At 47.0% G+C, this 13391-nt stretch overlaps 1 protein-coding gene across 2 annotated transcripts in view; it reads right to left on the reverse strand.

The window, feature by feature from the left end:
* Window positions 1-7841: 7841 nt before the first annotated feature.
* TMEM50B (transmembrane protein 50B) overlaps window positions 7842-13391 on the reverse strand; it is a 38421-nt gene continuing 32871 nt past the window's right edge. For both annotated transcript variants that reach the window (XM_059164626.1, XM_059164627.1), the window contains exons 6-7: window positions 13027-13084; window positions 7842-9354 (exon numbers count right to left, since the gene is read on the reverse strand). In XM_059164626.1, coding sequence (XP_059020609.1) covers window positions 9309-9354; window positions 13027-13084 — 104 coding nt within the window. In that variant the 3' untranslated portion in view covers window positions 7842-9308. The remainder of the gene's footprint in view (window positions 9355-13026; window positions 13085-13391) is intronic.

The raw sequence follows: 13391 nt of genomic DNA on the forward strand, positions 1-13391 counted from the left end.
AGAATCCCCTCCGGGCAGCCAAACCTCACTGGGGAGGGGAGGGGAAGGAGTGACTATAAGAAGGAGAAGCTTCTAGCACTCATTGATGGGGTCACTTCTCTCTCTCATTCGGGGCCTGTGCCACTGGTGAGGAATTGGCCCTGGGGTTGAGCTTCTAAGCAAACGCTGCTCCCAGAGGCCTGACTGAGGCTAGGCTCTCCGATGTTACTGTGTCGGAGGGGAGAGTATGCCCTGACACCACATCTGCTTCAGCATCCTAACTCGGTAAACACCCCGAGGAGGCCTGGGCCGGGCCTATAATCTGGGGGGGAAGGACAGGAATTAGTAGAGGGAGAGCCTTCTTTTCTATGTATCTTCCCCCAAGAAACACCTGGTTCTACTTTGTCACATGAAGAGCTAGTCAGTGGGATTCATACTTATACTCACTTGGGATTTAGTTTCTCGTCAAGCGAAGTACCTAACCATAAAATGAGTCAGAAGCAATCTTGTCCGTCAGCTACAACAGGGCAAACTGCAAGCCATTCGGCAAAGCCAGCCTGCTCCCCGCATTTGTAATTAAAAATAGTTTCTACAACTTTAAACAGTTTGGGGGGGAAAAATCAAAAGAATAGTATTCCATCACACATGAAAAGTACATGGAATTTAAATTTCAGTGTCTGCAGTAGCCAAACTATGGAAAGAACCTAGATGTCCATCAACAGATGAATGGATAATGATGATGTGGTGTAGATGTATACAATGGAATACTATGCAGCCATCAAAAGAAATCTTGCCATTTGCAACAACATGAATGGAACTAGAGGGTATTATGCTTAGCGAAATAAATCAATCAGAGAAAGACAATTATCATATGATCTCCCTGATATGAGGAAGTGGAGATGCAACATGGGTTTGGGGGGGGGGGGGTAGGAGAAGAATAAATGAAACAAGATGGGATTGGGAAGGAGACAAACCATAAGAGACTCTTACTGTCACAAAACAAACTGAGGGTTGCCGGGGGAAGGGGGGGGAGGGAGGGGGTGGGGTTATGGACACTGGGGAGGGTATGTGCTATGGTGAGTGCTGTGAAGTGTGTAAACCTGGTCACAGACCTGTACCCCTGGGGCTAATAATACATTATATGTTTATTAAAAAAATTTTAAATTAAAAAAAAATTAAATTTCTGTGTCTGTAAATAAACTTTTACTGGAGCCCGGTGATGCTCATCATGGCTGGACCACTGCCGGCTGATTTTGCACGGCTCAGCAGAAGTGAGGAGGGCTGCGGAGCCTAAAATATTTACTGTGTGTCCCTTCCCCAAGAGTATTTGATCCCCCTTGATCTCCACAGTGAACTGTTCACTGGACAGGAAAAAGCAGAACCATTCCCATTACTTAAGTGTATACAAAGTCCCTGCAAGGAGCCGTCTGATGCTCCCACGGTATCCGGGAGAAGAGGGACTGAATTCTTATCTGTATCCCACAAAGCATGTAACCGACCCTGTCCTTGAGCGGGCTGGATGGAGGCCGAGTTCAGGGGAGCCTGCAGCTCAGTGGAGGCCAGTGGGCCCTCTGCCAAAAATAGGGAGCGCAGAGATGATGGGTTCCTTGGAACCAGACCCCCTGTGGCCTGTATTTGTGTGAATTAGACATCCGACTTTCAAGACATTTTGAGCCAGGGATTTTCCAGTAAACCCCAGCGTCTGGTGTTCCTGTGCTGTGGATAGCGCCCCCTGGGGGCCCCACAGTGCCCGGCCGTGAGGAGAAGCATGTGTATATGTAAGGAAAGGGAAGGCTTATCATTTGCTACATACAAATGTACATACAAAGGTATATCCATCCGCCCTGTCCCAGGGCCACCTACTTTCATTCGACTCCACATAATGCTGTTGGGAAACAAATCAGTTCGTTCTACTTGATTTATTAAGTTAATCTGTCCCTGCAAGCTGCCTAAGTTAATTACAAAGGAGAAAAAGAGCAGCTAGACACCATCTCGAGCAGTTTCAATGACTCATAACAAATGTGGTTTCTGTCCTATTCCTGCCCAAAACGCATAACCTAGATTCGTGAGGGAACACCCCGCCAACTTAAACTGACGGGCATCCTACAAAACGATGCACTGGCCTGAAGTCTTCAAAAATGCTCAGTCACGAAAGACAACCCGAAGAATTGTTCACGCTGAGGGCCTGTAAGGGGACACACGAGCAGGAGCACCGCGTCCTCAGGGATTGGGTTCTAGAACCGGAAAACCCTCGTCTTCCTTTACTGTGAAGCACATAAACAGGGCAACTAGCAGCATTTGGATACAGTGCTTGTCCTGACCTTGGTGTTGTGTGTACTGTGGTTAGGACCTAGGGAAATGTACACAGAAATATTCAAAGACGAAAAGGCATCACACCTGCAGCATATTCTCAAACATCTCAGAAAAAAATATAGACTAAAGTAAATGCAGTAAAATGTTTATATTTGGAGAATCTGAAGGTTGTATAGGAATTCTCTAAGTTGGGGCACCTGGGTGGCTCAGCTGGTGAAGCATCTGCCTTAGGCTCAGGTCATGATCCCAGGGTCCTGGGATCGAACCCCACATTGGGCTCCTTGCTCAGCGGGGAGTCTGATTCTCCCTCAGCCTGCTGCTCCCCCTGCTTGTGTGCACTCTCTCTCTAATAAATAAAACCTTCTAAAATAAATAAATAATAAATCACATCTTTTTTAAAAAAAAATTAAACAAAAATAAATTCACGACTTTCAGAATGGAGGGAAATACACTTACCATCATCCTGAACGCTTTTTGGCCCTTGGAATAGGTGCTCCCAAATCAAAGCCTGGTGCTCTCTGCACCATCCCTGAGGGTCTGGAAGGCGCCCGCCACACCGTCTCGTAGAAACTGAAAATACCTTGAAGAGGCACCAATTATTATCTGAAACCCCTATGTCAAACGACAGAAACTTTTTCTGAACCCTGCGAAGACTTAAGCACAGGCAGGCTCAAAGGAAACAAAAACCAGGAGTCCAGGCGGTTTTTCTTGAAGGTGGCACGCCACCTTGTGCCAAGAAACTAGAAAGCCATCGAAAGAGGAAGGAAACGTCCCTCCCTTCAGGCAAGGCCCTGCTGGAGAGGTTAAGGACCCGCTTTTGGTGAGCACTTAACTGTTTCCAGGCACAAAGTTAGGCACCTGTTAGCATTCTTTCTGGCAAAGAGCACTTCCAGGCCTGCAAACAGCCTTGGGGTCACAGAGCTAATACGGGGCGGGGCGGGGCCAGATTTAGGGAGGAGTAAACCAACTAAATATAAGTGGTTCCCTAGGAACCCCAACTTCCAAACCAGAAATCTCTAGGGACAGTGTCGCTGGAAATACTCCTCCTTTCTCTGTCCTCAACTCTTGGTTTCCTCTCAGGTTGTGATCTGGGGGTCGTGGGATCGAGCCCCACCTTGGGCTCCAGGCTCAGTGTGGAGTCTGCTTGTCCCTCCCTCTCTGCCCCTCCCCCCTCTTCATCTGCATGGGCTCGTGCTCTCTCTCTCAAGAATAAATAAAAGAAAAAACTTCACAGAAGAAAAATGTTCTAGCCTGGTTCAGCCTGAGGATTCCCAAGCCTTCTTTGGCCATGACGCCTGTTTTTTTTTTTTTGTTTTTTTTTTTTTGTTTTTTTTTTTTTAAGATTTTATTTATTTATTTGACAGACAAAGATCACAAGTAGGCAGAGAGGCAGGCAGAGAGAGAGGAGGAAGCAGGCTCCCTGCTGAGCAGAGAGCCTGATTTGGGGCTCGATCCCAGGACCCTGGGATCATGACCTAAGCCGAAGACAGTGGCTTAACTCACTGAGCCACCCAGGCATCCCACATGACACCTGTTTTTCTCAAGAACACGGGTGCTGGGGCACCTAGGTGGCTCAGTGGGTTAAGCCGCTGCCTTCGGCTCAGGTCATGAAATCAGGGTCCTGGGATCGAGCCCCGTGTCAGGCTCTCTGCTCGGCGGGGAGCCTGCTTCCTCCTCTCTCTGCCTGCCTCTCTGCCTACTTGTGATCTCTGTCTGTCAAATAAATAAATAAATAAAATCTTTAAAAAAAAAAAAAAAAAAAAAAGAACACGGGTGCTGTGGGGAGGCTTGGGGAATGCGGGCTGAGGGAAGAGCAGGGCCCCGCCCTCGGGAGCAAACTGCCTGAGCCATGACCGTGACCCCAATCCTGACCCCAGTCCGAGGGCAGGTTACTTTACCTCCCCAGCTAGAAGGGCCCACCTCCAAACCGAGAGCGAAAGGAGAACACATGTAGGACAGTGTTTGTTGGAGAAGGTCACTGAAAAGATGGGGTGGCCCGTTGACTCGGGAGCTGGCCCCTAGCTCCTCACCCCCTCTCTGGTCCTTGGAAGGTGGGTTCCCTTGCTTTTCCTGTGCCCAGAGGCTGCTCCAAGGACACGGCCTGGAGATGGGGATGCGGCATTGAGAACACGTGCGGCATCTGTGCCTGCACCTGTGCGGGGATCCACTCATCTCCCTGATGCCCCCGAGGAGCCTCAGGCCTCGTCGACAAGTTCCTTTGCGCATTAAACCTGCCATCTGGGGCGCCTGGGGGATTTAGCGGGTCAGGCCGCCAACTCTGGGTTTCAGCTCAGGGCGTGATGTCAGGGTGGTGGGATCGAGCCCCCAGTCAGGCTCTGCACTGAGAGGGGAGCCTGCCTGAGATTCTCTCTCCCCCTCTGCCCCTCGCCATGCTCGTGTGCTCCAGCTCTCTCTCTCTAAAATAATTTTTAAAGATTTTTAAAATTTTATTATTTGATAGACAGATAGGCAGAGAGGCAGGCAGAGAGACAGGAGGAAGCAGGATCCCCGCTGAGCAGAGAGCCGGATGCGGGGCTCGATCCCAGGACCCTGAGATCACGACCTGAGCCAAAGGCAGAGGCATTAACCCACTGAGCCACCCAGGCGCCCCCTCGCTAAAATAATTTTAACAAACCCTTGCCACCTAGCAGCCTGGAGTAGCCTCTTCTTCGGTCTCCCCTGGCCATCTGAGTCCAGGGCCGGTGTGGGCGAGGCAGGTTTCAGATGCTACCCGCAGACGACCTTCTCAGGTGCGTGTCAGCTCTCAGCGTGGAGCAGGGACACATCCTGAAGAAGCAGGGCCTTGACTCGGAATGCCAGCGGCAGGGCCCAGAGCGAGGAAGGACATGGGCCTTGAGAGGAATGAGGGCAGGAAGAGGACACGGTGTGGGAGGAACACGAGGGCAGTGGGCGCTCTGTCGCTACAGTGGATGTTCGTGATTTGGAGGAGGGATGTGTCGCTCTCCCATCATCCTCGGGACACTCTCAGGCCACTGGCCCACAATGGAGTCCCCTGCCCGGTGTGATCCCAGCTGAGACTGATCCCAGCTGAGACGGAGCCCCGGGAGCTCTGCCCTTTTGTTGCTTCGACGCTCATGCTGGGACCGAGGCCCTGTCCGCGCTCGATTTGCCTCCACGTTCCTCCCGTTGCGGGGTCCTGCTGATGTCGCTGCAGGAACCAGCGCCAGTGCTGGGCGGAAGGTCTGCCCTGTGTCCCCGGGGAGCTCGAGCAGGCTGCGCTGGGCCTCCTGGAAAGACCACCAGGGACACAGAAGCTTCCTTGAGGCATGAGTGATAGTGCCTTCTGAGCTCAACGTTAACGAATGGGGGATATTAAATAAGGTGGTTTTCAACAGAGACATATATGAAGCAAGGTTACATATTGATGGCTTGAGGAAAACTCGGCAGAGGCTAACCTAACCCTTATCTCCTGCAGCAGCCATCACCTGCTAATTCAGTGTTGGGGAGACTTCACAGAACCCCCCTATCTTGGGGTGCTTGGCTCAGTCAGTGAAGTGTCTGCCTTTGGCTCAGGTGATGATCCCAGGGTCGTGGGATCGAGCCCCACATCAGGCTCTCTGCTCAGCGGGGAGCCTGCTTCCTCCTCTCTCTCTGCCTGCCTCTCTGCCTACTTGTGATCTCTGTCAAATAAATAAAATCTTAAATTAAAAAAAGAAAGGAATGGGTTAGGAAAGCAAAAACTGCCACAGTTCCGTCAAGGTGAAGACCCACTCCAGGATTAAATCAAGCCTGATTGTCCTCCATAACTCTTCAAAAAAACACTGAACCTATCAGTTACTCCAGGCTATTCCTTTGTCTTCCATCAAAGAAATAAAAGCAATCAACAGAGTAACTCAAACCATAATTTCTACTTCAAGTATGGTTTCTACTTCAAATTTTCCTGTCTGAACAGATACAGTCATGAGACTGTTCTAACCTAAGCGCACACACAGTTAACCACAAAATGTGACTAATTGTTTAGAGAATAAAATTAGCATCAGATGTTTCTCCCTCAGGATTTAATAGGCTGTTCCTCGAGATTATTTAAAAGTAGCCGAAACCCTTATGAACATGAAACAGAATCCAACAGAGAGCATGAGGACAAGAGCGTGCAGGAAAAATTGGGATTAATTCGTAAGGCTGGCAGACGTTATTTCATAATGATATGAAGTCATTATATCTAAAATGGAACAGTGAAAGTTGACGTTATGATTGAAAAGCCTTCTGTTGTGGAAAAATGTGGAGAACCTGAGTTCAATGTCAAACACCTGAGTGGGGTTCCTGCCCAAGTAGCGAACGTTACACGGCGTGATAACATCAATCTTTCCCTAACTTTGCTACTGTATTATGCTGATACACATCAAAATTTACATAATGGGAAAATTTAGCCTCTGTTTTCTCATAGTGGCGACACCACAAGAAATACAAGGACCTCAGAAACAGTGTAATGACATAGAATGCTCTGGTAATACCAATCCACATACAAAAACAAAAGACACTCCGATTCTACAGCTACTGAACCTGTGCAAAAGGGAGAGCTTTCTATTAATGGAATCCCACAGGGTTTTTTTTTTTTTTTTTAGATTTTATTTAAGAGAGAGAGAGAGAAAGAACATAGCAGAGAGGAGCAGAGAGGGAAGGAGAGGAAAAATCTAAAGCCGTCCCTACAGAGCGTGGAGCCCAATGCAGGGCTCGATATCGTGACCTTGAGATCATGGCCTGAGCCGAAAGCAAGAGTCGGATGCTTGCCTGAGCCACCCAGGCACCCCCCAGCCCTCCCCCCCATGTATTTTTAAATGTCCATCTTTTCTTATTCACAGTATCTGTCAGGGTGGATACAAACATTATCCCCCCCTCCTTTTAAGTGAGTCAACAGAGGAAAACTGATTTGCTCACAGTTTAAAAATTCATGTCAAGGGCGCCTGGGTGGTTCAGTGGGTTAGGCCGATGCCTTCGGCTCAGGTCATGATCTCAGGGTCCTGGGATCGAGTCCCACATCGGGCTCTCCGCTTAGCAGGGAGCCTGCTTCCTCCTCTCTCTCTCTGCCTGCCTCTCTGCCTACTTGTGATCTCTCTCTGTCAAATAAATAAATAAAATCTTTAAAAAAAAAAATTCATGTCAGAATCAAAATCAGAGAAAATAGGGGCACCTGGGTGGCTCAGTGGGTTAAAGCCTCTGCCTTTGGCTCAGGTCATTATTTCAGGATCCTGGGATCCAGCCCCACGTCGGGGTCTCTGCTCAGCAGGGAGCCTGCTTCCCTTCCTCTCTCTCTCTCTGCCTGGCTCTCTGTGTACATCATGTGATCTCTCTCCCCCTGTCAAATAAATAAATAAAATCTTTTAAAAAAATAGATAAAACAACTACTATTTCAATCGATCTTCTGGCACACCCTTCACTAGCCTTCATACCAGCATTTTACAAGTCTGAGTAGAATGTATTTCTCTTTATGTCACCAAGAAAAACCGCTTCTATGACCGGGTCCACTTGAATAACTGAAAATGAATAAGCTGATTTTTTATGGCTCATTTTCTCCAACTGATTTCACAATATTGGAATGTGTGATAAGTAATATTTATTGCAACACGTTACAAAGGAACAGCCACCAGTAATCAGTCTTACAAGTTGTTGGGAGGCAAGACAAAGTTTACTGACATTTAGAGGGAAAAACAACAACAAAGGAAAACGTCATTAAACAAGAAGGTGTCTAGGCAAAGGCACAGCGTTCCACCGTCGCTTCATACTCTGTGCACGGGAGATCCTCTCAGAGAGCAGAGAGGACGGAGCAAGACAAGGCTTGCGTTAGGAGCTGCATGTTAATAGCACTGCTAGTAGTCTGTCTTACAACAAAAGGTGCTACAAAATCCCTCTGGAGGGAGAAAGTGCAACACAAAGCCTGTGTAACAAAGGAAAGCAAAAGTAGCAACAAGGACCCAACAGTCCCTTTGCTGCCTTGTCTCTCGTAGGCATACACATGGTGCACAAACAGTGTTTCCAGCTCAGCAAAAGGAGGTTTGGACTGGAATTGCGGACTTTCAGGTTGAAGGTATATTTTGCAGGCAGAATTCACCCAAAGTCTGAGAGCTAGCACAAAGAGACACCTGCAGTTGGGAATGAAGAGGAGGAAATGCCTCATCTTTCACTAGGTCCTAATAATTCCCTTCGGGTAGAAGTGCTTTATCTTGAAACAAATTATTCCAGTTTTTTTATATGGTTCTTGCTTCTAAACTGCAGTTGTCTCAAACTTGCTTGATGCTGAATTTTGTAAGGTCAGCTAATGGCAGCCCGCCAAGAGCACCCCATGGGACAGATCGCGGCGTGGCTTTCATAAGAAGCCCGTTGCTGAGCTGCCCTACAGCCTTTTCACATCGGCCACGAAAAACCGAGCGTATCTGATCGTGAATTCTCTCCTTCCGCATAAAGTCATGTTAAAGAAATCGTTTTTAAAAGAGGCTTTCAAACTAGTCCTTCAGGCATTTAAAAAATCTTCATATAAAAGTCCACTTCTTTAATACATAACAAACATTTTTCCTTTAAAAAAAAAATCTCATTTTAAGCCAAAATAAATTACAACTTGCTGAAATACCCTTGTTCATGGCTCAGTGCTTGTTTCAGATACATGGAGCTGTGGTTTTGTGTTTGTGTGTGTGTGTTTGTTTTTTGTACATCTTCAGAAATTAAAGATACTAAAACAAAACAGTTAACTCTAAAATGACATGAAGATACAACCCTGGCTCAGGGAACAGATGAAGCTTTAAATCTTCAGGAATAAAAAACTGACACTCATCATGCCATCTATATGGTTTTGTATTATGTACATATTAACAATCTATTCAATGATTTTAAAAAAGGACAGAAACCTCATAAAACTATTTCCAAACTCAGAGCATAAAAGTGTAAAGAAATGAAACATTTAATGTACAAACTATCCCATTTGGCAATGTGTAAATTATGTTGAGAGAGAAAAACTTATCTACAAATATAACAAAACAGAAGGAAATGCGATCTAAGATGTGTTCTCAGGTCCACAGCTCTTCAGTTCTTCCAAATTTGTAGATCAGAGTACTAGAAAGATATGAAAAGAAATCATGAGGAAACAATGCCTGGGAATGAGCAACAAAGAATTCATTTTCTGACTATGCTTTGACAGGTGGCTCCCTGATTCCTTTGTGTCAATTTCTAAACATAAAGACCGCAGTGGTGCTGGTCTGAATGTGCTGGTTTGTTGACCTTGACAGCTAAGTTTGATTACATACGCTCTCTTAAAGCCTGGAGAGTTACTGGATAGGAAACCTGTAAGGAAAGGGGGATTTCTCCTAGTAACAGCATCAGAGCCCCTTTTAACTCTGGGTTTCTACAATAACTGAAGAATTCGAAAACAGACATTTTCCATATAATTACTGGACCCAGAGGCCTGGCCAGGCCGCAGGCTCCTAGCTAAGTGCTAGGAATGCAGGAGTCAAAACAAGGCCAGAGGTGCTCACGAACACAGCTGAGAGCCTGAGGGTAACAAACAAATATCAATGCAAAAAAATGCGGTCAAGGCGATGCACCTGGTGCCAAGAGAGTGAAACAGAATGCTCCGCCGAGTGAGAGAGGTCACGAAGGTCCTCCCGAGACAGTGGTGGCTAAGCTGAGACATAAGAGCGGGGATGATCTCGTGGGGATGATCTCAGCAAAGTAGGGGGCAGGGGGCGGGGAGCAGAGAGGTGGCGCACGCTGGGACCAGAAATTGGGCTGTGGGCAAGATGGATGTGCTGGACTTGAAATGTCAGCCACCCAAGATAAGTAGGCAAGCAGACACACGGTTCAGATGCGGACAGACCTCTGTGACTCATCGGCACAGATGCGGTAATCCAAGGCCTGAGCGGAAAGGAGCTCACTTGGAAGGAAGAAGAGGCCGGGACCGGAACCTTGAGAAACTTCAAAAGTGAGTGGCCAGTGCTGGTGGGAGGGCCAGCTGCAAAGCAGCAGAGGCACAGTGGCCAGAGATGCGGGAGCCGCATCCTGGTACAGAGAGGAGGCCCAAGCGGGCCGACAAACCTGCCGGGCTCGGAGCAGAGCACGAGGCTGACGCAGCACAGTCCACAGCAGCACAGGCCTTCCTACGCGGGAGGTTTCTGTTTGCCCAGTCTCATGACTCTCAGTTTCAATTTAATCTCTAAACAGTTCCTGGGGCACCTGAGTGGCTCAGTAGGTTGAACGTCTGCCTTTGGCTGGGGTTATGATCCCAGAGACCTGGGATCGAGCCCTGCACTGGGCTCCCTGCTCAGTGGGGAGTCTGCTTCTCCCTTTCGCTCTGCCTGCCACTCCCCGTACTTGTACTCTCGCTCTCTCCACCCCTCCCCATTAAATAAATAAATAAATAAATAAAAATCTTCAAAAAAAACAAAAACAGAAACAGTGCCTAAGACGTCTTCAGGAAAACTTCATTGTATCCCCAGAAGGCTGTTGGTCACATCCCAAGAAACATGATCACAAGACAGCAGACACTGTCGCACAGCTTCAAAGCCACGCGCGTCCAGGTCATGGCGCAGGGAGAGGGCAGAGCCCAGTGGTCCCCCTAAACGGAAGGAACAGAGCTGAGGGTTCAGGGAAGGGGCTGGAGTTTGTGGAGAAGAGAACAGACAGCTAGAGAGGGAGCGCAGGAGACTCCCAGGAGCTCCCCATGAGTCTTCTGCTGAGTACTGATCAGCAGATGAATGCTGAGAAACGACCCAAGGAAAGGGAAGGAACAACTCCCAGAGCTGTCACAGGGCTGGGAAGACTTCACAGTCTCCCTAGCAGAGTGGGACGAAGCCTCAGGACCCACAGCGTGGGAAGGGCACCACCTTAGTAAGGGGGCGCATTGGTCCTAAACTGGGCTTCTCGGCCTCCGCCCTCCAAGCTTTCCAGGCAAGACTCAGAAGGATCAGACTGTTTCCAAGCAACCTAGGTGCACCCAGAACAAAGCTCAAAAATGTTTAAAGGAATGCCAAGAAATTCAACAACCCCGCCCCCCGCCACTGCATGCAGAGAAACAATGGGAGGGGACAACAAACAAAATGAAGACAAGATAGAAACAACAGGAAGAGACTCAGAACTGACATAATTTGAGGGTCACTGAAATGGCTATAAACATACAGCATATGTTCAAGAAGGCAGAGGAGGGCATGACCATGCTAAGGAGAAATAAGGAAAATCCCGCAAACGGAGATAAACGCACATGTCTGAGACAACAGGTATGCTGGACGGGAGAATGGACATTGCAGAAGAGACAAGTGACTTTAAATATAACAAAGCAAGTATCCCAAATGAAACACAGAGAGAAAACAAAAACAAAAAAGGACGAAGCACTTGGGGGTATGGGATGACTCAAGCAGCCCCGTGTAGATGTGCTTAGACTCCAAGGACAGGGGGATGAACAGAGAAGAGCTTTGAAGAAATAATGGCGAAAAGATTCCAAATTTGATGAAAACTAAACACAAAGATCCAAGAAACTCAATGAACCCCGAAGACAATGAACACGCAGAAAACTACATCACAGTACATGAGCGAGCACCATAATCAGACTGCTTAAAAACAGTGATGGAAACCAAGTTCTTCAAGGCTTAGATCTTAATAATTTTCTGAGGTTGTGGGGGTATACATTTACAAGTAGATGGCTAAAATACTTCTCTTTACATTAAAAGACATTCATTCTGAAAAGCATAGGATATGAGCTTCATATTTTTTTTATTAGGAGGCTCCAATGTAGGGCACAAACTCATGACCCTGAGATCATGACCAGAGCTGAGATCAAGAGCCAAATGCTTACCCAACTGAGCTACCCCGGCACCCCATGGGCTTCATTTTAGGGTTTTTCTTTTTCTTCTTTTTCAGAAGACTGCCCCTAAGAAATACTTCTAACATTGTTTTAGTTTTATATTTACTTTTTAGTTTTCTTAAAAACATAATTAGCGTGCCTGGGTGCTCAGTGGGTTAAGCCTCTGCCTTCAGCTCAGGTCATGATCTCAGGGTCCTGGGATCGAGCCCCACATCGGGCTCTCTGCTTGGCAGGGAGCCTGCTTCCTCCTCTCTCTCTCTGCCTGCCTCTCTGCCTACTTGTGATCTCTCTCTCTGTCAAATAAATAAATAAATCTTTAAAAACATAATAAAAAATCCAATTTCCCAACCAAGTTTTGTATATGACATGCATAATATGTACTAATCCTGGTTTTTCTGGTTTTTTTCTTAATAAAGGTGCGTGATACGGTCTTTTAACAGACTATGGAAGTAGTCTGAGTTCAAGCCCCAGCTCTGCAATTACTTGCCCTTAAGTAGGCTCTGACCCTTATTTCCTCATCTATAAGACAGGAACACCACCAACCTCGTAAGTAGTCAGTACTTAAGACAATTATACAAGAATTGAAAAGGGAACATACATAAAGCATCCAGCTGAGCTCTTGGCTCATAGCAGGGCCCCAATTAAATGGTTTTTGTCTGTCCTTATATAATAGTAGAATTTTCACCTCTTCAAAGAAGTTATACTGTAATTAATTCAAAGGATTTATACATTCTATATGCCGCTCTTAGAAGAAAGTGACACTTCTGTGAATGTTTCAGGTATGGTGAAGAAATTAAGCAACGGGCAGGAACTCTTTCTGCTCACGGGCCCTGTCCCCACGCTTTAACAAGACCACCATTTTGCTCCCCCCGCAAAAGGAAGGGAGGAAGGAAGGAAGGAGGGAAGAAAGAAAGAAAGATTAGGCAACTTACCTAAAAAATATAAGTGCATTTTGAAAAAACACAGCTAGTCCTGGATAAACATCGGTATCTGCACAAAGGAACACGCATTAGAAGATTACACAAGGCAAACGGCGGTGACAAAGCATCCGTGCCCCTCATAAGGACACGCTCTGCATGTTAGAAACTACGGCTATTATGCATGAATGCTAAGAAATCTGTCATGAAACTGAAGGAAGAAAATGTCAGTCTCGTTCTCCCCCAACACAAAGGACTGTTCTCACTCTGGATAAAAGACAGTGAAATTCATAGTTTTTTCGTCTGAAGTAACTGTTAACGCTTGCAGCTGAGCCAGAACTCTGAGGAAACAGCAGCCGCTTCTCCCTTTCCTTTCCACA

This window comes from Mustela lutreola, chromosome 2, assembly GCF_030435805.1.
Source record: "Mustela lutreola isolate mMusLut2 chromosome 2, mMusLut2.pri, whole genome shotgun sequence".
Classification (NCBI taxonomy): Eukaryota; Metazoa; Chordata; class Mammalia; order Carnivora; family Mustelidae; genus Mustela; species Mustela lutreola.